At 47.9% G+C, this 26,437-nt stretch overlaps 1 protein-coding gene across 9 annotated transcripts; it reads left to right on the top strand.

Moving 5' to 3' along the window:
- The first annotated feature begins 12,641 nt into the window (after positions 1-12,641).
- BRD2 (bromodomain containing 2) lies at positions 12,642-24,713 on the top strand. Of its 9 annotated transcripts, none has more exons than XM_079932941.1 (14): positions 12,645-13,126; positions 15,716-17,045; positions 18,417-18,578; positions 18,662-18,965; positions 19,571-19,708; positions 20,220-20,358; positions 20,445-20,659; positions 20,757-21,131; positions 21,650-21,778; positions 21,964-22,215; positions 22,354-22,619; positions 23,120-23,424; positions 23,729-23,851; positions 23,959-24,711. In XM_079932941.1, exons 4-14 carry the CDS (start codon positions 18,774-18,776, stop codon positions 24,093-24,095), a joined length of 2,271 nt encoding a protein of 756 aa, XP_079789067.1. In that variant the 5' UTR covers positions 12,645-13,126; positions 15,716-17,045; positions 18,417-18,578; positions 18,662-18,773; the 3' UTR covers positions 24,096-24,711. The 9 variants fall into 9 exon arrangements, with proteins under 9 accessions (XP_079789065.1, XP_079789061.1, XP_079789067.1 ...); XM_079932940.1 differs by having other exon boundaries at positions 18,245-18,578; XM_079932939.1 differs by lacking the exon at positions 18,417-18,578 and having other exon boundaries at positions 12,642-13,126; positions 20,508-20,659; positions 23,959-24,713.
- The last annotated feature ends 1,724 nt before the right edge of the window (positions 24,714-26,437 follow it).

The raw sequence follows: 26,437 nt of genomic DNA, 5'->3' as shown, positions 1-26,437 counted from the left end.
TACCAGACGGCTGACCCAGGTCCCCAGATTCCTTCCCAGATCATGTTTCTCCAGCTCACTTCCCTAACTTCTCTTGTCTTTCCGGCTAAGCCAATCACAGAAAGTGTAGGGTTTGACGTCATCGGTCGCTGGGGAGAGACCAGGAGCGAGCACCCTTCTTAGGACTAGGCTCTTTTACCAGGCCAGCCTAGGGGCTGTAGATGGGTTGGGGAGGCAGTGGAGGAATGTCTGCCTCCTGGTGAGGATCCCTCTTTAGCATCTGGCAGTCAGCCTCAGCCTGTAACCCCACCAAGGGACTCTTCTGAGCAGCACTGCCATGTGGCCGAATAATAAACTGGGAAAGTTCATCTTCCCATGGTAACCCCCCAGGGCTCTTCAGACCCTGTCTTCTACCTCCCAAGCCCCCTCCTCTTTCTCACAAAATTTATTCTCCTTCAGGCTTTAGCTCTCTTCCTTCTGCAGAAATAGACTGAAAATGTAACAAGCGTTAGGTCCAGGGCTAGAAATACCAAGATGAATAAGGCATATTCCTGCTTTCAAAGAGTTTCGAGTCTAACTTGGAGGGAGTGGGGGTGGTCACTGAATAAATAATTACATACAATGTAACATATTCAAATAAGACCAAGCCAAGTGTGTTTTGGAAGTATTTATTTCATGAGGATGGAGAAATAGGTGGGATGTAATTAGGAAGGCTACTAAGAGTCTTGAAGAAAAAACAGTTAGACCAGCAGAATGGGAGAGAAGAGAAAAGCCTTCCAGGGCAAGGGGTAGGCAAATGGGTGACGGTCAAAGGCCTTCACAGCTCCTTTCTTTGGAGACCTCTGTATAGTTGGGCATGAATGTTTGGAGGCTGCTCATGTTTCCCTGTTTGGTAACGGGCAGGGAGTGGGGGTGGGGTGTCAAGATGAGCTAGAAAAAAAATTTTTTTTCAGGAATTACTCACTTTTTATTTATTTTTTCAATTTTGATTGGGGTATAGCTGATTTAAGATGAGCTAGAAATTTAGGCAAGAGCCAGATCACATAGGCTCTGTTATGCCACATGGAGGGTGTTTTTGTTTTTTGTTTTTGGGGGGTTTTTTGCCAAGCCGGGCGGCATGCGAGATCTTAGTTTCCTGACCAGGGATGGAACCCGTGCCCCCTGCAGTGAAAGTGCAGAGTCTTAACCACTGGACCGCCAAGGAAGTCCCAAGGAGGGTGTTTTTTATTTTACAGATGATAGAGACTTTAAACCGAAGGGTGACATAATCATTTTTAACATTTTAGAAAAATCGTTCTGATGCTTCCAATAATGGTCTGGAGCTTGAAAAGAACTGAGGCCAAACTTCTGGTCAAGAGTCCACACATAGACTTTGTGATGTATATGACAACAAAATTAAAAGTTGCACACACATACACACACACACTGCCCTCTGGTAGCAGCATAGCAATACTTTAGGCGAGACATGGTAAGAGCCTGAATTAAGTCTTGTACAGAGGAGATGGAGGGAATCAAATATTGATGTAATTAGGAAGTCGAATCTAAAGCACTGGCTGAGAATTAGATGTGGAGGGGTCAAGGAGAGGTAACACCAAGGTCTCCAGCCTAGGTGGCTGATCAATGATGGACTGAGTTGAAATAGAAAAGAAAGGCATAGAAGCAGAGAATTAAGTTCAGTTTTGTGTTGAATTTGAGGTGCCAGGGTAACTAGGAGGCATGAAGTAGATGGGTATGGATCTCAGGTGTGGGCTGAAGAACCCTAATTTGGGAGTCATCTGCACAAATGCTGAAGCAGAGGCAGTGGACAAGATCACCCACGTAGACTGTGCAGAGGGAGGGCACAAGGACACAGGTCAGATTGGGTTCAAACCCCAAACTCATACCAGTTATTCAGTATCATCCAGGATCCAGTCAGGAAGGTATGATCATTCTAGGTATTTCAGACTGAGGGGATTTAATATAGAGATTGGTTACAAAGGTATTTTTAAAAAGGCAAGACATGCAAGAGGGAAAAAGAGAGAGGCTGGAGGTGCAAATAGGACAGAGGAAAACCTGGAAATCAGAAGCAGCTCTCGCCCCTGAGCTGGAATTCATGTCTACACCTGCTGTTGTCCTGGAGGAGACACCATCACAGTCACTTCCGGATCTACCAAAAAGGCGCCATCTCCATCAAAGCTGGATCACTGAGAAGGTATTTCCTCTGCCCAGGAAGCTGGAGTCCAGAATCACCCATTCTTGCTGCTGGTACCAGGAGCTGCCACTCTCTTAGAAACTAAAGCAGGAAGCTTCTTGGTTTCTCCTGCCATCTGATCTCCCACCCATACCTCCTACTGAGAGAATCTAACAGGAAGCCAACCGTCCAGGAAGGCTGGAAAATACACGGCCAAGCAGTCCATAACACAGTATAGGAGGCTGGGCTTGGCACTGATGCTAGATAATAAGCAGGTCACTGAAATACACTAATTTGTAAGAATCTGGTGGCACTAGGAGCACCCAGAGAGCTAAGAGAAGAATAAAGAAGCAGCAGATGCAGAGAAATAGAAGTGTTCCATGAAGAAGGGCAAGGTCAGCATTATCAAATGCTACTCAGAAGTCAAGGGAGGACGGGAAAGTGTCCTTAGATTTGGTAATTATGAGATGGGTGACAAATGTGTTGAGAGCAGTTTCAGCGTTGGAGTGGGAGTGGACTCCAGATTGTGGTGGGCTGAGAAGTAAGTGGGAGGTGAGGAAGAAACTGTCAGTGTATATGCTGCAAGTTTGATAGAGAAGAAAAAGAAAGACAGAAGGGGTGGGGGAAGAGGCAGTGAGAAAGATCTAATGTGGCAATTAAGTAATCTTAGAAATCAATCTATGTGAATATGGTCCTTTCAAAATCCATACTCCCTTTTGAGAAACAAATAACAGCAGCCATAACAGCCCCAAACAAAAACACCCCCATGACCTCCTGCATATTCTGAAAAGGGTACATATGTGTGTGTGGGTGTGTGTATGTGTGGTGGGGGTGGGCAGGGTGCCAGGGTTAGGCTGGGCTTGGAAATCATTGTGTTACACTCCAAGAAAAAAAAAGTAGAACATTTTCCTAATGTCTCATCCTTTGTGGATTAATCCGTCAGTAGCTCCTGCGGTGGGGAAGATTCAGCCCTTAGGAAAGTATTGATAGAAAGGAGGTCTATTGACATCACCAGAACTGCTGGTGGAGATAGATGACACACAGCCACCTGGAGTTCTAAACCAGTGGTGAGCAAATATTTTCTGTAAAAGACCCGATAGCAAATCTTTGTTCCTCGGAGTTTTGTTCTTAACCTTTTTACTAAGGAACACTGAAACTTAAATTTCATATAATTTTCATGAGTCACAAAATAGAATTCTTTTGCTTTTTTTTTTTTTCAACCATTTACAAATGTAAAAACTGTTCTGAGTTCTTGGGCCATATAAAAATATATGGGCTGACTCTTGCTCAGAAACCACTGTTTGCTGAACATTGTTCCATGTGTGGTCAGAAATGGGATGGGGGACCCAAAATAAACGCACCCTCCAAAGAGCCCCATTCCTTTTTGGGGGTGGCAATTGGTTAATTAATGTATCATGTCCCAGATACAACACTGTTTGGAAGGATGTCTGCAGGAGGAGTGGGCACAGGAGGAAGAGGACTGGTGGGAGGGCTAGGAACAGTTAGAGCAGACCCTGCAACCACTCTGGGTGGAAGGAATGAGGCAAAGGGGGTCCAAGTTCTCCACCGAGAGTACAGTGTAGACAAGTCCAGCATGAGGAGAAATATAACTACCCATCATCAAGATGAAGGCAAGGTTGTGGTTAACTCCTTTCTCTCCCAGAACAAATGGGAACCAGTTCAAACATTTATAACTACCCTTCCCTCTATGTAATCCTCTTCCTGTCAGGACCCTGCAACAACCTCCATTAATACATATCTCAAAAACAGTCTCTCATCAGTTTGGGAAAGTGGGAATTGTGGTCAAGAGAAGGGCAAAGCACCAGTTCTGCATGCCAGTAACTCAGTGTCTTTGGTCATGAGACATGAATGCCTCTGAAAATAAAGGCATCACACCTGTAAACCCAGTAGGTCACAGCTTTCTAACACTCAGCTCTCCATCCCTTCCTAGTCCTGCCCCATCTTCTTTCTATTGACAGAGCCAAGTTTCCTGAAAAAGCCATGGGCAACCATCTCTCTACTTTCATACTTTCCATTTAATCCTTAACACTCAACAATGAAGTGGTTCAACATCTTTGTGTTGCTAAATCAAATGGACTCTTTGCAGTCTTGGCAACATTTGACACTGTTGGCCATGCCCTCCTTCCTAAAACGGTCTATTTTTTTGGCATCCCTGACCGCACTCTCTCCTAGTTTTTCCTCCCACTTCTCTGGCGTCTTGTCACCTTCATGGACTCCTTTTTTCCAGCTACCCCTTACGTGTTGGTATCCCTGGAGTTTTGTCCTCATCCTTTTTTCTTCTTATACTATACCCCTGCTCTCAATGGCATCTACTCCCACTTGTCTTCCGTTACCATCTATTTGCCGACGTTTTCCAAATTTCCCCCTTCAGCTCAGATCTGGCTCTGATTCCACACCATCCATACACCCAACTGCCTTTAGGTATCTCCACTTGGATGCTGTACAGCAGTTCTAAAACTGTACTCTCCACAAAATAGGGTCCCTCAAGAAATTGTTTAAAATGTAAATTCGATAGTAGCAATTTTTCATTTTTAAATTTATTTCAACACAGATGTAATAAAACACCAAACATGTTTACACAGTAATTTTTATGTAATAATTTATTATATTTAATAAGGTCATTTTTGGTTGTAAGCAACAGAAACCAACTCTAGCTAACTTAACTTTTAAAGGGACGATTTATTGGACGGACAGAGCTAGCTCAGAAAATCAAAAGATGGGTGGAATCAGCTAGGTTCAGGAAGAGGAGCCACAGGGTCCTTAGCAGCAAGGGTTGAGTTGCCATTAATATGCCGCACCTTCAAAGTCCTCTAGCCTCTATCTTTCAAATTTCACGTTGCTGAGAGGGACAATCAGACGGGCTCAGCTTATATCAGGTGTGGACCTCGGGATCAATTAGTGATGGCCAGGTACAATATCACCTCTGTGTCTTAGAGCTATTCCCAGAGAAGCGAGAATTACCACGAACCAACCACCTCAGTATAATTATCTTAAACATACGGCATCCCAGACAACTGTATTAGATCATCTGAGGCATAAACGTGAGGTTAAGTCTGTGCATTAACACTCAGAAAGCATCTCCCAATTAACTGCCCAAGTGATATATGTCATCTACTTGACCTCTGGTCTGTCACAAGTCTTGCCACAAATTCAAAATATACTTATGACCTCAGTGTTGATTAATTATATAATTATAATATTTGTATTCCACTAACTGATTTCCTTTGGATCTATGACTAAGTTTAATTTTTTTTTTTTTTACTATGGAAAATTTCAAACATACACAAAAGAATCTATTAAGCCTCCACGTACTCTTGTTTAAGTTTCAACAATTTTCAACATTCTAAAAGTCTTCCATTTTTGTTTCATCTATTCTCCTGTTCCACACACTTTTTTTTTTTTCTGGAGTATTTAAACAAATTCTATCACTATATTTCACCAGGAAACATTTCTACGGGTATCTATAATGACTTTTTCCTTAATGTAACTACCATCCTATCACCACAAGCATCAAAATTAAAAATGATTGCTTAACTTCCTTTAACCCAATCTGTGTTCATTTTTCCCCCACTATCTCAAAAATGTCTAAGGGTAAGTTTTAAATGAAAAGCAGTCTTGTGGTTTTCAAACTTTGCCTTCATATTTTAAAATTTAGTGAGTTTTCTATTTTACATGATGTCTCATAAACCTCTGTTGAATGTTCAATAATGAATTTTTAGGCAAATTAAGTTCAGGAATTACTACACTGAATGTAGCTCTATCTCAAAATTTACAAAGCTAAACTCACCACCTTCCCTTCCCAGCATGTTTAAGCTCCCGTATTCAAGACCTCAGTGTATAAGTTGACCGTCCACCCAATCAGATGAGTCACAAATACGGCAGTCAACCTTGACAACTTCATCTTCCTCAAACGTTCTCAACCAACTGTTCACCAAGTCCTATCAATTCTACCTCTTCCATATCTCTTTAGTCTGTCCTCCATTCCCACTAGTTCAGGCCCTCATTGGTTTGCTTGTCTTTTTCCTGGATCACTGCAATTTTCTTAGAACTGCTCTTTCTCCAATCTTATTCTTATTTTCCAGTGCTGCCACAAGGATCTTTTTATTAGGCACATTTGATCACATCATACTTTTGCAAGAAAGCCTTCAATGGCTCTCTACAATCTGCTTTCCTTGGCATGATCCTTAATGATCTGGATCCACTTAACCTATCTCTATACATCATTTGAGATGAAATCTCACCTCCCTCAGGGAGCCTTGGAACCCAGAGTGGAGATGAGTGACTTCTTCAGTATGCTTCCACAGCACTGGCCCGTCCTTACCATCATTTGTATTGTATTATGCTCCTCTGTTTATGTCTGCTTCGGTCACCTCACTTCCACTGCAAGGTCTCAAGGATCTCTTCCTGGTATTTTTCCATTTTCAGCATCTACCAAGAAGGCCCACCAGCAAGTGACTACTCATTGGATGAATAAATGGGCTGTTGGTTACTGAAGGTGTCGAAGCTGGGCCTAGAAGAGCCTTCAAGCATTAGATGAATGATAGGTCATTCCTTCTAACATGGATATTTCAACAGTAAATCTGGGGTTCCCTGGTGGTGCAGTGGTTAGGAATTCACCTGCCAAAGCAGGGGACACGGGTTTGGGCCCCGGTCCAAGAAGATCCCACATGCCTGCCACAGAACAACTAAGCCCATGTGCCACAACTACTGAGCCTGTGCTCTAGAGCCCACAAGCCACAACTACTGAACCCTCGTGCCACAAATACTGAAGCCCGTGGGCCTAGAGCCCGTGCTCTGCAATAAGAGAAACCAACGCAATGAGAAGCCCGCACACCGCAACAAAGAGTAGCCCCCGCTCACCACAACTAGAGAAAGCCCGCGCGCAGCAACAAAGACCCAACACAGCCAAAAAAAAAACAACAACAGTAAATCTTACCAGGCATGTCTGTGGGCCACTCTACAGACATCTTCACTCCCACTGCCTTCCCTGTGCACCCCACTCATCTTCCCATTTTCTTCCTCCTCCCTGCCACAGCCTAATTCAGAGAGTAAGACTGCCCATCCAGCTCCCACCTTTACCCTCATTCCCAGCTCAGTGATCTCTTCACATCCATATTCATTGTTCCCTTTTAGCTGTATTATTTGAATACAGCAATCCTGTCAACTACACCACAAGGTTGGAATTTATTACTGCCATTATATAAACAAGAAATCTGTGGCTCAACGAGGTTCATTCATTTATTTATTTAGCAAATATTTACTGATTACCCTCTATGTACCTCGTAGTATGCTGGGCACCAGACACCTACATGACCAAACCTATAATCTAATGAAAACAGAGGCATTAAACAAGTAATCATACGAACCTACAAAACCAAATTGTAAAAGGTACTGTGAAGGAAAAGAACGGAGATCCATAAGAGACACTAAGTGAAACAGGGAACCTAGTGATATTGAGATGGGATCTGAAGGGTGAGTAGGAGTTAGCCAGGCAGAGGGGGAAGAAGAGGAAGGCCCTGAGGCAGGCAAGGAGCTGGCTCCTTCAGGGAGGTGAAGACCTGTGTGGCTGGCATATTATTAGTGAATAAGAGAGCACAGACAGCAGATGAGGCCACAGGCAGGAAGAAGCAAGACCACGTGGGACCTCGTGGTCCACAGCGAGGTTTGCATTCTCCTCTAAGTGTGATTAATTCTAATGCTATGACTTTATTCCTTTTCATTCCATGGGTGAATGTGTGCTGTGATTCCTACCTGACCTACCTCCAGTCTCTCCAAAGCCAATCCATGGTGCACACTGATGCCAAGTAACTTCCTATAAAGGTAGCTCTTCCTTCCCCTCTCAAAACTTAAACAGCTCCCCCCTTTCTATGAGATTCAATCTGAATTACTTGGCCTGGGTTTTTCAGGTTCCCCATACTCTGAATTCTATCCCCAGACTACAAAACTGCTCTCCAATATCAGTAATGATCACCAACAACCTAGTGAGATTTCCCCTTTCTTCATTCTCTCACACCCTCTGCAGGATCTTGTCTCTTCATTCAATCAGAACAGGGGTTTTTGGGAATTCCCTGGCAGTCCAGTGGTTAGGGCTCCGCGCGTTCACTGCCGGGACCCGGGTTCAATCCCTGGACAGGGAACTAAGATCCCGCAAACCGCATGGCGTGGCGAAAAAAAAAAGAAAAAAAAGAACAGGGTTTCTTAACCTGCAGTCCACATGCCATAAAATTCAGGGGTCCATGAACTTGGATGGAACAAAAAGAGTCACCTTTATTTTTAAGAACATCTAATTAACTGAAACTTAATTTTATGAATGTAGAAAACAAGTCTTTGTAGTACGAGCAGTACCTGTAATGTCATCAATAGAAATCACCATCAATGAATATTTTCATATCATAGCCATCTCAAAATACCTCTACAACTATGAGTTTAGACCTGCAATAAATCATTTTATTTATTGTATTAGTATTCTATTAATAAGGGAACACATTATTACTAGATCATCACACATTTCTTTTAATATTTTGATAACTGTGTATTTTACTTATGCATTTACAAATGTTATTGTCAGACAAGGTCCAAAGGCTCCACCAAACTGCCAAATAAGTGCATGGCACAAACAAGCTTAAAAACTCCTGATTAGTCATTCATTCAATAAACATGAAATCCTCACTGCAGCCCTCTCTTGTTCTGGCTTCCTCATATTATGTTGTTCTGCTTTTCCTTGTTTGATGCTCTTACACTGGTTTCTCTTCCTATTCTTGCTGTGTGAGGATGCAACCCAGAGCGTGATCTTCAACCCACAACTAAATTGTTCCATACTTCCTCACTTATAAATCTCACCTACTTACCTGCATGACTGATTCAAACTACACCTCAAAGGTGACTTCCAAATCTACCTCAACTAATTTTTTTTTTCCTCGAACTTCAATCTTTGATTTTAAAATACCTGCTGTGGGGCTTCCCTGGTGGCGCAGTGGTTGACAGTCCACCTGCCGATGCAGAGGACACGGGCTTGTGCCCCGGTCCGGGAAGATCCCACATGCCGCGGAGCGGCTAGGCCCGTGAGCCATGGCCGCTGAGCCTGCGCGTCCGGAGCCTGTCCGCAACGGGAGAGGCCACAGCAGTGAGAGGCCCGCGTACCGCAAAAAAAAAAACAAAAACAAAAACAAAAAACCTGCTGTGCCTAACAACCAGAATAACATACCACCCAGAGACAGACTGCCTGGGTTCAGATCCCAACTCTGTACACTTATTAAACACGTAACTGTGAGTAAATTATTTAATATCTCTTGCTTCAGTCGCTTCATTTGAAAAATGGGAGTGATAACAATAGTATCTACTTTATAGGGTTATAAACATTAGAAGAGTTCCTACATGTAAAGCATTTATAATAGGGCCTGAGACATTTCAAAAACTCAATGAATTTTAGCTATCACCAGTCTCACCTCCTTCCAACACGTGGCATTTTTATTTGGTGTTTATTAACAGGTATAGTGATAGCCACTGGGGATATGAAGATAGGATTCCTATCTAATGACATAATTCCAATCAAGCCATTGCTCAAAAAACTTCAGAGGCTCTCCACTAGGTCCAAACTTAACAGCACCGGAAATCATCATACTGCCTCAAATAAATGTAACTTCCAATCTCCTCCGGCTCTACTTCTTGTAGCTTATATTTTACTCGGGCCAGATTGGACTGCAGTGCTCTGTGAAAATGACCTGCTCTGTTCTGTCTTTCCTCACACCATCCCAGTGTCTCAAATGTTTATCTGACAACAATAACTTTGTCTATGATTATTTCCCCAATACTACGCATGGAGCCCCCGCTCCAAACACATACATTACAATCTTACCTAAGTCACATACTTATGTAAACATCCACTTCCTTCAACATTTGCTCACTTTGTGAGCACCTCATATTGGCCAGGTCCTGAGCCAGGAGCTGGGGGCATTTAAAATAAAAACAAAACAAAACAACATGGCCCTGTTCTCAAGATCAAAGTCTAGTAAGGGAGAGAAACATGTGGCATCACATATATGCCATTCACTGTGAAAGGTGCAATCATAAGAGAAAGGGACACCAAGGGATGAGCAGTCAACTCAATTTGGAAGGCAAGGATAGGCTTTTCAGATGATGGTATTTGGGCTTAGATGGACTGGAGAAAAGCATATTTCATGTAGTGAGAGCAGTATGTGTAAAATACAGTGTAAAACAAAATGATGTATCTGGGGAACAGTTCACTACGGCTGGAATATAGGGCCCAAGAGGAAGTGGCTAGACATGACACTGGAGAGCTAGGCAGACCTCTCTGGCAAGCACAGGAATTTGGACTTTATCACACAGGCAATGAGAAATTAATACGGGGCTTAAACAGTAGCATATGGCTAGAGTTGTATTTTGGAAAGCTCATTCCTGGCAGTATTGTGGCAGAGGCAGAGAGAAAAATCTAGAGCAGCACTGTTCGAGAGAACTTTCTTCAATGATGGAAATGTTCTATAATTTGTGCTATCCAGTATGATGGCCACTAGCCACACATGGCTAATGAGAACTTAAAATGAGGCTAGGGCATCTGAGGAACTAAATTTAAAACAGTATTTAATGTTAAACAGCCACTTGTTGCTACCATAGTGAACAGTGCAGCTTTAGAAATAAGGAAATCAGTTAGGAAGCTGTTGATACAGCTCAGGTGATAGGACTAGGACAGAGTGTGAGTCAATGGCTGTACTCGAGGCACAATGATAAGCCTAGGAGATAAAATGTTGTGAGAAAAAGAAATCAAGAATGGCTCCCAGATTCCAGGCTTTTTGATTGAATAGCTGCCATCAGCCTGGATAATACAGACGGAGCAGGTCTAGGGTACATACAGATTGTATCAATTTTGAAAACGATGAAGTGTCTGAGGATTATCCAAGTGGTAAAATTCAGTAGTGAGTTTCGCTCAGGAGAGTCCTCTGAACTAAAAATACAGATCTGAGAGGCTCTGAGCCACTGAGATTACTTAGAGACGATGAACAGAACTAGAAGCAAACTGAGGCAAAACCCTGGCAAACATCAACAGGGCCGAAGAAGAAGAGTCCACAAAGGAGACCAGAGGAACAGTTGGACTAGCAGGAAAAGAAACAAGTGAGAAGTAGTCACAGAAATCAAGGGTGTAGAGAATTTCAGGAAGGAATCGTGATCAAATGTCAAACACTTCAGAGAGGTCAAATAAGGTGAGAACTGAAAACTGCTTCCTGACTTTGCCAATTAGGAGGTTCCTGGTGACATTTGCCAGGACAGTTTCAGTAGTGGAAGAAACGAGCTAGAGTGGGGAATGAGGCAGAGAGAGGAACATTAAGATGACAATTTCAGGTCTTGACTGCAGGGGAGCTGAGAGTTAGATAAGCGAGTCCACAAGGGAATACAATATTGATAAGGTTGTCTTTCTTATCTTCTTTTTAGGCTGGGAAACCCGTATTAAGGGATTAGTTAAAAATACTAATTGGTAGAAAATGGAGGAGAGCTTCAGAGTAACAGATAAGATTGACCAGGTCAAAAGGAAAATACATTTCTTTAATCCGAAGAGAGGACTTCGAGTACAATGGGGGTAAAGGAACACAGACACGGCCCAGTTTACAGGTGGGAGATGGAAAGCCAAGAACTCTCGCGCAAGCTGGCCTTTCTGTTCCGTTCTGCGGGTGGGGGTGGGGAGTTATGAACTAGAGTGAATATTTGAACCACACTGAGGGTCAAGGGAGGGATTACTGCCCATGAACAAGTAAAAGGTCGCCTTTAGGTGGCAACCATCCCTAGATTAGACTTTTATGGGTTTTATTCAACATGAGCAGAGGATAAAGCCTTAGAAAAAGCCTAAGTGTTTTAACTCAAATGATCGAGACGAGCCCAGTAAAGAAGTAAAAGTGATCAAAAGGCCGGCAAGTTTTGCAGCAGGCAAAGGAGTCCAGGCTCCGGCAGGTCTCAATAAAGTAAGGAACTCCAGGTAGACTCAGGGGAAATGAGAGGTTAGAAAGCGGCCTAAGACAAAGAGACCGAACAAAACGCCCACACCAACCGCCCGCACCTCCTCTCCCCGCCGCAAGCACAACGAGGGCGGTGACAACACTCCCGTCGTGGAACCACACTACAGCCGGGAAGAGACCCCACCCTGCAAACCCTCACAACTCCAGGTCCAGGCCCCATTCTCCTCCACTGACAACAGCACGGCGGCGCGCGTTCCCACTGAACTCCGGCTCGGGCGTCCCAAGCCGCACCCTCCACCTGCGGAAAAGGAACCGAGGCAGGGCTCCCCCGGCTGCCCCGCGAGGCCGCCCGCAGTGGGGTAAGGCCTGCTGAGGCGGGAGGCCGGTGCGCCGCGCCCGCTTCCGCCCCACCCACTGCGCGCGCTCCGAGCCCCGCCGCGGGAGTTACGGAACCCGCCCTCACGCCTGCGCACTGCTCTCCCCGCGGCCTCCCGCTCTCCTTTCCCCTCCCCCAATCCGGTCGCACCCATGCGCCTGCGCTGTGCACGTTCCCGGGCTGCGGCAGCCATGCTGAACCCGTACGGAGAGGCGAGTGGGGGGGAGAGGGTCGACGATAGCGGGATGGGAAGCCGGGGATATGCAGAAGCAGCGGCATTAGAGTGCTCTGGGTCTGTGGAGAAATGCCTGGGCCATGCGGCCCCCTTGGCCCCTTGAACGACCCCTAGGAACCTACGGAAAACGCCCCCGTGGCGGGGGGGGGAGGGAGCGGCTGGCACGTGACCCGGGTCAGCCAATCTGGATGTTGCTGACGTGGCCGCGCGGCCCCGATGCTCTCCCCACCCCCCAGCTCAGTCGGGAAGGGAGGGGCTGGGGGCTACGCCCCCTCCCCCAAAGCAACCTCAGTTTCCGGGGGGGTGACACCCCGGATTACATCCTCCCCCCGCACCAAGACAAGGGGAACATTGGAGCCCCCCTGGAAGGTTCCAGGATCCAGGTGAGACGGGGCCTTTGGCGGGCGGGGGCGTTGTCAGTCATTTAAGTGCCTAACCAATAGTGGGGAGTCCGGGAGGGAGATTCTTGGGGTGCAGAGAAGAATCCTGAGGGTGGGAGGATTTGTCCTTCAAACAGTTTACAGCCAATGGGAGTGTGTAGGGGGGCGAGCAGGAGAGGGCCCCTCGGGTGGGGGAGGGGAATGGCCAACCTCTGTCTCAATACCAATTGGAGGGCAAAGGGGCGTGGGGGCGGTGTTCCCCCCCATTCCATTCGTCCCCTGGGGGTACAGGAGCTTGGAGCCAGGTGAGAAGGGATCCTTTTGGCGTTTGGAGGGTGGGGTGACCTAGTGGGCTGAGGAGTGGGAGTGGTGACTGTAGTTCTTACTCGTAGATGGGAATGCTGAGAGTTGGCAACCCGGGTTGTAAACTGAGATTGTTCCCAGGCGCCCACTCCCTTTCTCCGCAGAGACTAAGGAGCATTTCTGTGCTTCCTTTGTATCAGTGGTAGGAAGCTGGCAGTCGCCACATGGCACGGTGGAGGTTACACTTCGACTCGCTTATCGAATTTGTGTGCATTCACGTGGACATGACCTGCGGAGCCTTCCGAACAAAACCTTCTTTGCCGCGGCGGGGGTCTTAGCTGAGCATGTGTCTACCCCAGGCTGGGGAGGGCTTGCAGGCTGGAAGCTTGAGGTCCTCTTGGGAGCAGAAACCGGCCCAACCGGCGTCTTGGGAGGGGTTGGAAATCGTGGCCTGAGACAGGAGAGAGTGAGTCTCAGGACCTGGAACGATTTCACAGCTCCCAAGGTTTCGGGTTTCTCCTGGGTGGCGTCTCTTGCCTCCTTCATCCCCTCCCCCATTCCTGAACAGTTCTTTCCTTGTGTATTGCGGGGGAGGGAACGGAAAGGAGGGAAGAGTTACTTTTCCAAATTACTGAGTAGCAGTAGCCTCCCCTGTGACTCATGTAGGGGAAGGGAGAACTGGGAGGGAGCGGAGAGCAGTGATTTTCCGGAATGCAGGGAAATAAGCCAGAGTACTGTCTGGCTGCCCTTTTCCTTTCTAATAAGGCCCTGTATACTCTCGACCTCCTAAATTTTCTTCCCTGGCCGGATCCTTGATGGGCCTGTGTGCAGACTTGCAAGGCCCCGGGTGGAGAAAGGCAGATTGGGGAGGTTGGGCCGTTAGGGGGAGGGGAATGGGGGAGGGGAGAAGGCCTTTGCAAAGTTGCTGTGTCATTGCTCTCTTTGCTGCAGCCACCCGGGCGGGCCCGCGTGTACTTTTGGGGCCGAGGTCTGATCGGAGGTGGGTGGGGGGGAGGAGAGAGACTGCTTTCCCGGTGCCCACTACCCCTCCTCCGCAGGGTTTGCCGGACTCGGGTGGTCGAGAATTGATGGCCATTTTAGACACAGTAAGCGAGGTTAGGGTTCCAGGGCCGCTACGGAGGGAGGGTGACCTAGTTGGAGTTCAAGGACCTAGGCCCTCACGAAGCCCTGGGTTTGCGGGAGGAGGGGGCCCTTATATTCCTTAACTTACCTTAATTTCGTTATTCAGATATACATAGTCTGTTTTCTTCCTTGGTAGCCAGAAGAGGGGACGTGGAGGAGGGGAAGGCCCCCCACTAAAGCCCAGGTGGGGGAAATTCTTTCACTCTTCGGTAAGGGGGCGGGGGAGCCCCAGAGGTGGCTTTAGAGATCTTGACCTTGTGCTTTGGCTCTATTCACACTTAGTCTGTAACCCTAATCAGATTACTGTACTAGATTGTGGGAAAGATGTAAGTTGAGTGGGTTGGGGGGAGGGGGCGAAATTGAGTTCCCAAAATGGCTCCTGCCCCTCCTCGGAGGCGGACGGCCCGGGGGGAGGGGGGAGGGGAGAGGAGGGGGAGGGCTAGTCTGAGCCGCAGCCGCCGCCTCCTCCGCTCGCCCTCCTCCCTGGCGCTGACCGATGGACCAGCCGCTCCGTGGGGAGGACTCCGAACCCTGGTGGGGGGGATGGGGGGGCCCTTCCGCCCCCGCGACGCCAGGACCCTTAGAGGGTGTGGGCCTGCCTTCGGGGTGAGGGGAGGGCGGGGAGCGTGGGGAAAGGTCTGAGCTCGCCAGGAGGGGGAGGGCGTTCACCCTGATTCGCCCCTCGCGGGACTTGTTTTTTCCGCTCTGAGCCAGACACCGGAATGAAGTTTGGGGAGGAGGTGGGTTTCATTTTAAAGGGTATATGGGTGCGTTTGGAGATTTTGCTCCCAGTTAAGGGTTGCCGAGGTTTTGTCGAGCAGGCAGATATTTGTATTGGTACCTGAAGGTATGAGTGGGAGGGATTGGAGAGGTGCTTGGGGTGCAAGTGTTTGGAACGTATTCTGTTTGGTTGCCTTGTTGGTGAAAAGCCTTTAAGAGTTCACAGATGGTAGATTCTGGGGAGAGTTTTGCCTTTGTCTTCGATTGTTTGGCTTGGGGAAGAAAAGGGAGGATTTTAATTATCAATTATGTATTTTTGATTGCGGAGAACGGGAACGTTCGGTTCCTTGCTGCGTTTGGGAGCCCTTAGCTGTTTGCCAGTGCCAGGCCGCGGCTTCTAAGATGGCGTCTCCTTCCTCATTTCAGATTCTTCACTGCGGCGGCCTCCTCACTGCCGAGAACAACAAGCCGCGGGCGTCCTGTGACCACACCCCGGCGGGCCCAGGCTGACTACGCCCACGCGGCCGCCTCCAGTCCTGCCAGTCTGGCCAATGGAGGAGCTACAAACGGCACGACCTGCCCGAGCTTGGCAGTCACCAGTCGCACTGGGCTTGGACGCCTGGGAAGACTTTGTTGGAAGGGGAGGCGGGGAGAGGGTGCTGCACCCCTGCCAACCTCGCTCTTTCCCTGGAGTTGCCGAACCACAGCGCAGCCAATTGGCTCGGAGATGTGGCGGGTTGCCGCTTCCCTGTGGGTCTATGCGGCATTCTTCTGCCTGGTGACTAACGCGTTGGAAATGAGGCTTATGACGTCATCGCATCCGCCGACCAATAGAAAACGCTCCCGCGGAGAGGTGTTCCTCCCCCTTCGACTGCGCTTCTTCACGCGCGTGAGCGAGCGCGCGCGCGCGGAGGGGGTGGGGGAAGTCGCGAGCGCGGTGGCGCGCATGAGCGGCGAAGCTCCGCCCCCCTGCCTATATATAAAGGGCTGGCGCGGGGCTCGGCGGCGCCATTTCGCGCTGGAGTGGAGCAGCCTCTAGAACGAGCTGGAGGATTCTGCCTACCTATACAGAGCCTTCGAGTCGTCCGGGGCCGCCATTACAATCCACGTCCATCCGCTTGGAAATGGCCTTCGTCTCGGCCTATGACCGGTCCCGGCGGACAGTACAGACCCCATAGAAGCCCCCGAAGCTCCCCTTTTTCGAGCCCCGCCCAGTCCTCGGAGTCTGTCCACCCCCTCTACTCCGCCCTCAAGAGGATTTCAAAGATGGAGGCGGCGGCTCCCTAAACCACTTTTCGTGTTCATCCGCCTCCATCCGAGATCGAAACGGGACCTCGTCCGCGCCGGACGGTCCTGGCAGGAAGAGGGGATCCTTGCAGACCAACAGCGGGCAATATTGACGACGGTGTCTGGGATCGGGGACTGTCCTGGGGTTTGAAGAGTCCGTCCCCCTTCGCTCGCCCGCCTCAGCTGGGGCCGCCGCCATTTTCTCGCTGTCCGCCTCCTGCGGAGCGCGCCAAGCTGCCGGGAGTTCTCCGAGAAACAGCGGAGGAGACTGCTTTCGTGCCGGCCCGGCGGGGGGGGTTGTTGCCTGGAGGGCCGAGGGCAGCGGCCCCCGACCCCCCCCCCCCTTCACTTCCCGGGTTATGCTGGACTGGAAGGTAAGGGGAACCGAGGCCACCCGGACTTTCCGCGGCTGAGGGCAGCGCCGGTTCCCCGTGGTCAAGATGCTGCAAAACGTGACTCCCCACAACAAGTACGTCCCCGCGAACGGCGTGTGGGAAGGGGACGTTTGCGAGTTGCAGCGCGCGGGTGTGGGGCGTCGGATTCGGAGGGAGTGCGGGACCGAGTGGGGCGCGTTGTTGTTCCGTGGCGCAACTGTTGGCTCGCCGGGCTCGCGCAGGGGGTTGAGCGGCGGTTTGGGACTGAGGCAGTGGCCCAGATCCTGAATATGGAGGGAGCACAGGTTGTCAGTTTATATGTTGTTTCTTCCTCTGTGGTTAGATCTTACCCGAGTCGGGCAGAGGGAGGTGGCGGCAGAATGTAATGGGGAAGGACGCTGGTTGGGGAGCAGGTCCTGCGGGTCGTGGGTTTGGTGTCTAGCGACGGTTTGTCAGGCCTTTTGGGGGAGTGGGTTCGTGGCCGTATCTTGTGCTTTACAAGGTTGCCATGGTGATAGAGCTCGAGGACTGGAAACGGAGATTTCCTGAGTAGGGTAGAAGGTAGAAGGATCACTCTTTCCTAATGGTTGGGGTAGGTCGTTAAGTTCCTGCTAGTCTTTCGTTGACTGGTGCGGTTTTGTGTTGAGAGTTGTGTGTCTTGTTGCAGAGGATTGGGTTTTTTGCTGTGTTTTTTTTTTGTTTTTGTGATACAATTGGGAGTTTCATTCAGGGTAGGAGGGTGGAGCTAAGGATCCTCTAGTCCAGCTCTGCGGATGTAAACAATGAGATTTCGGTATAACGTCTTTAGTCTTGGGCCTTGGGAAGCACCTGGTCTCGAGGAGCACCAGAGAGAATGTAAACTTGGTGCATTATTGGCGTTTGATCTTCAGAGTTGATGCTGCAGTGGGAACTGTTAACGGCATCGCAGTTTATGTTAGGGGTTGCAGGGGAGGTCTGTATCACTTTTCTGAGGGAACTTGCTGACCTTGATTGTTCGGACAGCTCTATTTTTTGAGTTCTTCAGAGGGAGGAGACGAATTTGTGAATAATTTCTGGAGGCTGGTAGCTTGGGGTATTCCAGGCTGTGAAGTGTGACAAATGCTCCCTTGTCTGATTTTTTTCTTTTTTTGAGTTGATAGGGTTTTCCGTTAGATGTCTGATCTGTTTGGAGTTAACTATCCAGAGCTTGTGGAGGATGCTGATTCCTTCTGCACAGGTGGATTCTTAAGTGTCTGTTTAATTAGCATTTTATGAAATTTTTCTATTTTGTTTCCTTTTCACCCGCTTCTCTCAGGCTCAACCACCATGGCAACCACCAAGTCCCTAGTGAGGAGGAAGCTTGGGGCTTGAGTTTCTCGGCTCCACCCATTTTGCTTAAGTCCCATCCCAATAAGGCTGTGATTCTCAAATGGCTGTGCCTTGTGAGAAATTACCTTGGGCTTTTTCACTTTAAATTTTAAAAACAGATGAAAGAGTCCATCAGACTTGAGAATTCAGAATGTAGGACTAAGAACAGAAGAGGTGGTAGGAAGTAGAAGAACAAAAGCTCCATGGATTGTTTGGATACTGGTTTCATTTTCATAATCTTGACCACCTTTCACTAGATTCCAAGCCTGGATTTATTGAGGGTACGTAGTGTAAATTAGTGTAAATTGTACTCTCTCGAGTTCCACAAGATTATCACATATGGTTTTGTTCCTTGTCTTCACAGGCTCCCTGGGGAGGGGAATGCAGGGTTACTGGGGCTGGGCCCAGAGGCAGCAGCGCCTGGGAAAAGGATTCGAAAGCCCTCCCTGTTATATGAGGGATTCGAGAGCCCCACAATGGCTTCAGTGCCGGCTTTGCAACTAACCCCTGCCAACCCACCACCCCCGGAGGTGTCCAATCCCAAAAAGCCAGGACGGGTTACCAACCAGTTGCAATACCTGCACAAGGTGGTGATGAAGGCTCTGTGGAAACATCAGTTTGCATGGCCCTTCCGGCAGCCTGTGGATGCTGTCAAACTGGGTCTGCCGGTGAGTAGAGAGATTGGAGTGGGGAGCTATGGAAATGAACAAGAATGTGTGTGCGTGGAGGTGGGCTGTCTAGTGTAGCTGCTGCGGCCCCTAGGAGTTCCCATTTCTACCCTGTAGGGCAGATAGCCACCAGATTTCTGGATTCTTGGTCCTTTGTGTTTGATCCAACCGCTTGCTATCTTAGCATCTCTCATTGTGCCCTCCATGTGTCCTTCCTTAACTTTTGTGCCCTGGCTCCATTTTACAGATTCCCACCCCAGGTTGGGAGAGGACCACGGTGGCCAAAATTCTTAGCTTCTTCCTCTCCCTCATGCAGCCCATGGATAGCCAGCCCCAGAGGTAATGTCACAGGATGGGAAGCTTTTCCAGAGTGGGTGGGAGGTGGGTGGTTAGAGAAAGGCAGTAGGGGCCTCCCTATGGGTGATAAGAATCCTGTTCCATTTTTTTCCTATCCCATAGATTTAATTGGGGCCGCAGTTTAGGAGACTTTGTATTCTTGACACATAGGGGGTGTGTATGTGCGTGTGTGTTGGGGTCGGTAGTTTGCTTAGGAGAACAGGCGTGTTTATCTTTTTGTAGCTCTGACCTACCATTTCTTTTTTTAGGATTATCACAAAATTATAAAGCAGCCTATGGATATGGGTACTATTAAGAGGAGACTTGAAAACAACTATTACTGGGCTGCCTCAGAGTGTATGCAGGATTTTAATACCATGTTCACCAACTGTTATATCTACAACAAGGTGAGTGTTTCTGTGTTGTTAGTAGTTGGGGAGAGACAGTGCATTTTTTATCACTACTTTATCAATGAAAGGTTTAAGTGTTTTACTGTAGGTGTTCTCAGTAGTCAGGATCCTAGAAAGTCTGAGTTCCAAAAGGTACCACTAAAAGCAGTGATGTGGTTTCAGAGATCCAGAGTTAAGAGATGTTTAAATAGAACACTTTTTATTCTTGTGGATAGTGGCCCTGTTTTTCAGAGAAATCTCCAGAGATCTGAGTAGAGCAGGAACTATTTTTTTTTTTAGTCAGCTCTCATTCTTCTACTTCTGAACTTTATTTCTTTGTTGCATCTTGAGGGGCAGAGTTGGAAGAGAAAAGGGAATTTAATGGCCCAATACAGGTGATTTTCAGTACTTGATGGTGAAGTTGTATAAGGGGGGTGGTGGTGATGCCTGGGGCTAGGAATTCCTCAGAGAAAAATGGTTTTGCTTGTCTTTTGCTGGCATTTGAACTTTTTCTTTGTGTTTCCTGTAGCCTACTGATGATATTGTCCTGATGGCACAAACGCTGGAAAAGATCTTTCTACAGAAGGTGGCATCAATGCCACAAGAGGAACAAGAGCTTGTGGTGACTATCCCTAAGAACAGCCACAAGAAAGGGGCCAAATTGGCAGGTAGGAAGAGAAGGAGTTTTGCCAATGAAGACCGAAAGATGGGAAAGATAATCAGACTAAACTTTTTTTCTCTCCCCCCACCCCAGCACTCCAGGGCAGTATCACCAGTGCCCATCAGGTGCCTGCTGTCTCTTCTGTGTCTCACACAGCCCTGTATACTCCACCACCTGAGATACCTACCACTGTCCTCAACATTCCCCACCCATCGGTCATCTCTTCGCCCCTTCTCAAGTCCTTGCACTCCGCTGGACCCCCGCTCCTTGCTGTCTCTGCAGCTCCCCCAGCCCAGCCCCTTGCCAAGGTATACATCTGTGGATATCTTTGGGACAACGAGGATGGAAAGGTCTTGAATGGAGTGGACCCAGGGTAAAAGGCTCCTGTCTTGTTTTTCTCTGCAGAAAAAAGGGGTAAAGCGGAAAGCAGATACTACCACCCCTACACCTACAGCTATCCTGGCTCCCGGCTCCCCAGCTAGCCCTCCCGGGGGTCTTGAGCCTAAGGCAGCACGGCTTCCCCCTATGCGTAGAGAGAGTGGCCGCCCTATCAAGCCCCCACGCAAAGACTTGCCTGACTCTCAGCAACAGCACCAAAGCTCCAAGAAAGGAAAGCTGTCGGAACAGTTAAAACACTGCAATGGCATTTTGAAGGAATTACTCTCTAAGAAGCATGCTGCCTATGCCTGGCCTTTCTATAAACCAGTGGACGCTTCTGCACTTGGCCTGCATGACTACCATGACATCATTAAGCACCCCATGGACCTCAGCACTGTCAAGGTACCCACTGCATGGGGCAGATGGGATACTCAGGCAGTGATTGGAGCCTAGGGATCAATAAAACAGTCACTTTTTCCGGGCACACAGCAGTCTCGGCATTTTATTTTTACAAAATAGTAACGGGGCAGAAGGTCAGGTACTTGTTAGGAGTCCATATTTTCTAGAGTTTGAGACAGTGTGGTGGGTTTTGTGTTCAGAGCATCGCTATTCATCTACAATTAGGTCCTACCTATTGGGAATGTTGGGTTAGGATAGGAAAATTAAGGGATGGCTGCTTAGTCAGAGGCCACCCACCCTCTCTTTTCACTTAGAAATGATTTTTTTTCCTAGACATAGGTATTTCTTCAACCCACCCAAATTCCTTTGACTTCAAACTTGAGCCCCAGGGCATAGATCCTTAAGGCTACCCCTGCCCCGCCCCCGTACTCTCCAGAGGGCTAGCCTTGCGGTGTCTGGAGCTGGCAGGGAAAGGTGAGTCTTCCTGCCTGTGCAGCTTCTGATGCTGCCTCCTTCTGCAGCGGAAGATGGAGAATCGTGATTACCGGGATGCACAGGAGTTTGCTGCTGACGTGCGGCTTATGTTCTCCAACTGCTATAAGTACAATCCCCCAGACCATGATGTCGTGGCCATGGCACGAAAGTTACAGGTGAGTGTCAAGGTCGGAGTTGGAAGAATAAATGGGTCTGGGGAGAGAAATTTTGCTGTCTGTGGTGCACAACCTCAACATGGGGCTCTCCCAGTCTCTACAGTTGTAAATTGGAGCTGCCATATGGCTGGGTATGATCAGGGCATATCCACTAGCATGGTTTTGAGTCTGCTGTCTCTTTCTAGGATGTATTTGAGTTCCGTTATGCCAAGATGCCAGATGAACCACTGGAACCAGGGCCTTTACCAGTCTCTACTGCCTTGGCCCCTGGCTTGGCCAAATCATCTTCAGAGTCCTCCAGCGAGGAAAGTAGCAGTGAGAGCTCTTCTGAGGAGGAGGAGGAGGAAGATGAGGAGGATGAAGAGGAGGAAGAAGAGAGTGAAAGCTCTGACTCTGAGGAAGAAAGGGCTCATCGCTTGGCTGAACTACAGGAACAGGTATTATTTTAATCTGTCACTGTTCAGTTTACTGGGTGAGGTTTGTGCGCTGTCTTGGCCCTAAATTTTTTTTGTTTCAGTCTTTATTGCTTTACCTATTTATTTTTTCTATTTCACATGATTCTTTTTCCTCTTTAGCTTCGAGCAGTACATGAACAACTGGCTGCCCTGTCCCAAGGCCCGATATCCAAGCCCAAGCGAAAGAGGGAAAAAAAAGAGAAAAAGAAGAAACGGAAGGCAGAGAAGCATCGAGGCCGAGCTGGGGTTGAGGAAGATGACAAAGGGCCTCGGGCACCTCGCCCATCTCAGCCCAAGAAGTCCAAGAAAGCGAGTGGCAGTGGGGCTGGCAGCGCTGCTACCCTAGGCCCTCCTGGCTTTGGACCTTCTGGAGGAAGTAGCACCAAGTGAGTACTATCTAACATGGAAGCAGAGACAGCTCAGTTATGTCTCTAATCTCTCCGGGGAGGATGATTTCTCCCACTCCTTGCAAAGGTTTCTCTAAATCAGGGTCCAGCGAATTTTTTCTGCAAGTGGCCAGGTGATGAAGTAGACTTTTGAAGACTGTAGTCTCTCAAAGCTGCTTGACTCTGACAGTGTAGTCTGCCTACTCCTTCTCTAAACCAGTGAATCTGTGGTTTTTCGTGTTTTCTTCTGTGGTCGGGGGTGGGTTAGTGCTTTAGGGAGCAAAAAAAAAGTGGACCTGTGCCAGCGTACTTATATTTAGTTCTCAAAGTCCGAGATTAATAAAAGTATTTGACATGTATAGAAGCTCTGCTCCCCTGATACAGTGTCTAGTAGCCCACTCTTTTGCCTTAATGGAAAACAGTTTTTCAGGCATGAAATTCAGGTCACTGGGTTGAATAGTGAGAATATCCCACAATTGACAATTTTCTTTTGCCCGTAGACTCCCCAAAAAGGCCACAAAGACAGCCCCACCTGCCCTGCCTGCAGGCTATGATTCAGAGGAAGAGGAAGAAAGCAGGCCCATGAGTTACGACGAGAAGCGGCAGTTGAGCCTGGACATCAACAAGTTGCCCGGGGAGAAACTGGGTCGAGTTGTACACATAATTCAAGCCAGGGAGCCCTCTTTACGTGACTCAAACCCAGAAGAAATTGAGATTGATTTTGAAACGCTCAAGCCATCCACACTTAGAGAGCTTGAACGCTATGTCCTTTCCTGCCTACGAAAGAAACCTCGGAAGCCCTATAGTGAGTATGAAATGAGGCCCGCCAGTTAACTCAGCAAATCCTTGCGAAGTTCTGAGGAGGATTTGTTGCATCTAGAGGGGCAGAGTTAACTCAGTTAACTCAGCAAATCCTCACGAAGTTCTGAGGACAGTGAGAGAAGGATAGTTAGGCATATGCTTGATGGACTTGAGATCATCAGCTCCTGGGATGATAAGGGTTGGATTAGTTGCTTCCCAATGTTCAAGAAAGGAATTTGGCAACAATAGGGGACAGAGAAACTAGGGTGCTTCTGGCTATCTTAATCCTGGTATATTTGTTTTTCTAGCTATTAAGAAACCTGTGGGAAAGACAAAGGAGGAACTGGCTTTGGAGAAGAAGCGGGAACTAGAAAAGCGGTTACAAGATGTTAGTGGGCAGCTCAATTCTACCAAAAAGCCCCCCAAGAAAGGTGAGTGTTCAGTAAGCCACTGTGAATTCACTACACCCTGCCCTCTTGACTCTTGAAAAATGGAAATCAGACTGAAATAATCTTTAAACTTCAACTTTGTTCTGCAGCGAGTGAAAAAGCAGAGACGTCATCGGCACAGCAGGTAGCAGTGTCCCGCCTCAGTGCTTCCAGCTCCAGCTCGGATTCCAGCTCCTCTTCTTCATCTTCCTCTTCTTCAGACACCAGTGATTCAGACTCAGGCTAAGGGGCCAGGCCAGATGGGGCAGGAGGCTCCGCAGGACCGGACCCCTAGACCACCCTGCCCCACCCCTACTCTCCCTTTGCTGTGACACTTCCTCATCTCACCCCCTCCCCCCACTGTAGGAGAGCTGGCTCTGCAGGGGGGAGGAATGCAGGGACAATTACTGAAGGAGGGACATAAATGGACAAAATACAACTGCGTTCCCAGCCCCATGGAGAGTGACCTCTTAGGCATAGAGCCCCTATTCAAAATGACTGTGGTGGGGCAGGGGTAAAGGGTGGGAATGGGCAAAGGCCCTGATACAGGGTTACCTGAGGCCGTAGCTGCCCTGTTCACTTGTAAGGGCCCTGTTTTGAGGTTGTTTGTTCTAATTTATTTTAAGCTAGGTAAGGCCGAGGCAGGGTGGGGCCGTGGTCCCCTCAGCCTCCATGGGGAGGGAGGAAGACGTTCTTTTTTTACGTTGACTTTTTTTTTCTACTCTGTTTTCCCTTTTCCTTCTGCTCCATTTGGGGCCCCTGGGGGTTTCAGTCATCTCCCCATTTGGTCCCCTGGATTGTCTTTTCTTTGTCTGTTGATTCTAACTTGTAAATAAAGAAAATATTATTCAAATTTTGAGTTTATTACTTTAATGACATATTTTTTTCTAGTGCTTCAAAATGAATGTGATACAATTGAGATTTTGAAGAAAGTACTCTGAGGTGAGGAAAAAGGACCATCCTGTTTTAAATAAACCAGTAGGCTGTTGCTGTAGTGATAGAAGTGCATCTTCCGTTTGTAAAGTGAATCCCCCAAAATAACCTTAAAGTTTGCAATTTGCTCTGGTTTTAGATGAAGAAAACAAAATTCTCTGGCTCATTCATATCTTAACCAAGTTTCAAACTCAAGATTTGGAATAGGCTCAAGTTTTCCTCTGGTGCTGGATATGTGGGTTGTTTCTTGGACACTTAGCAAGATGTGAAAGGGATGGGAGGTAGCCAACAGTAGGTACTTCTTGCATTGGGCATCTGCCTTAAAAAGGCAGTTGTGTCTACTTTTATAATTTGCTGCTTTGGCCTCAAGTTGCACATGTACATAGCTTTGCAAAGTTGGTTAATACAATGCCAGTTCAGAGAATTCCAGTGATCCTTACCAAAATGAAATCACAAGAACTCATTTCCAGGGCTTCCCTGGTGGTGCAGTGGTTGAGGGTCCGTCTGCCGATGCAGGGGACACAGGTTCGTGCCCCGGTCCGGGAAGATCCCACGTGCCGCGGAGCGGCTGGACCCGTGAGCCATGGCCTGTGAGCCTGTGCGTCCAGAGCCTGTGATCCGCAACGGGAGAGGCCACAGCAGTGAGAGGCCCGCGTACCACAAAAAAAAATAATTTCCGGAAGTCCAACCTCTTCTCGTGCTGTATAGACAGAAGGACTCTATAGTTGAGAAGTATGAGATGTCTGGTTTCTGGAATTTGGGGGGCTTTACCCCTACAAAAGGGGACAGTTTAAAATAATGTGCTGTAGTAGAAAACTGAATTTTTAAATGGAAGGCTGGGAATGTAAACCTAATGGTTTATTCTGCTGTAACGTTGCTGGAAACAGGTGGAAAGTGGAATATGGTGGAGATGGTAGTGATGATTTTGGAGGTAGCAATAAATTGGGCTCTAGCAGTGACTCTCAACCCTTGTTGCATACTTGGACTCCAGAGCTGCTAAAAGCTTGTAACGGGTTTCTGTCTGAATCCTTTTTTTTGGCCATACCCCGCGACTTGTGTGATCTTAGTTTCCCAACCAGGACTTGAACCCAGACCTGCAGTGGAAGTGCAGAGTCCTAACCACTGGACTACCAGGGAATTCCCTGAATTCTTAAGTTGAGGCCCAGGCAACGCAAAAGCTCAGAGATGGTAATACCCAAGCAGGGCTGGGAATCACTTGTTACCGTTTTGCAAGGCTCTTAGTTTTTTAAAGGGGAGGAGCCCCCTGATTGGGCTTTTCAGCCCACTTAATTGTAGATCTCAGTGAGTGAACTCTTCAACTCCCTTTGAGCTCTGTTCATCTAGAGAAAAGTGATAGAAAGGATTTGGAAAGTTCAGTAGTACTTAAGAGTTGTGGCTGTGGGATAGGATTTATTTAAGTCCAAAGGGATAAATGTTGATTTCAAATAGATGTGTGTCAATCTAACACTATATCTCATTTAAATGGGCATTTAAGGTGTGAGATTAGTTTGGGGAGGAGACCAGGCATACAATCTTGGAAGACCGTCTGTGGCTGCATCCCCTTCTGTTCATGTCATTTAAGTATTTTAAAATTGTGGTTTGGGAAAATAAGACTTCAACTCTCAGAAGATGAGTTTCTGACATTGTACCTGTGGA

Source organism: Stenella coeruleoalba, assembly GCF_951394435.1.
Source record: "Stenella coeruleoalba genome assembly, chromosome: 10".
NCBI classification, from domain to species: Eukaryota; Metazoa; Chordata; class Mammalia; order Artiodactyla; family Delphinidae; genus Stenella; species Stenella coeruleoalba.
The sequence above is the reverse complement of the archived record's forward strand: the minus strand, read 5'-3'. Positions and strand labels throughout refer to the sequence as shown.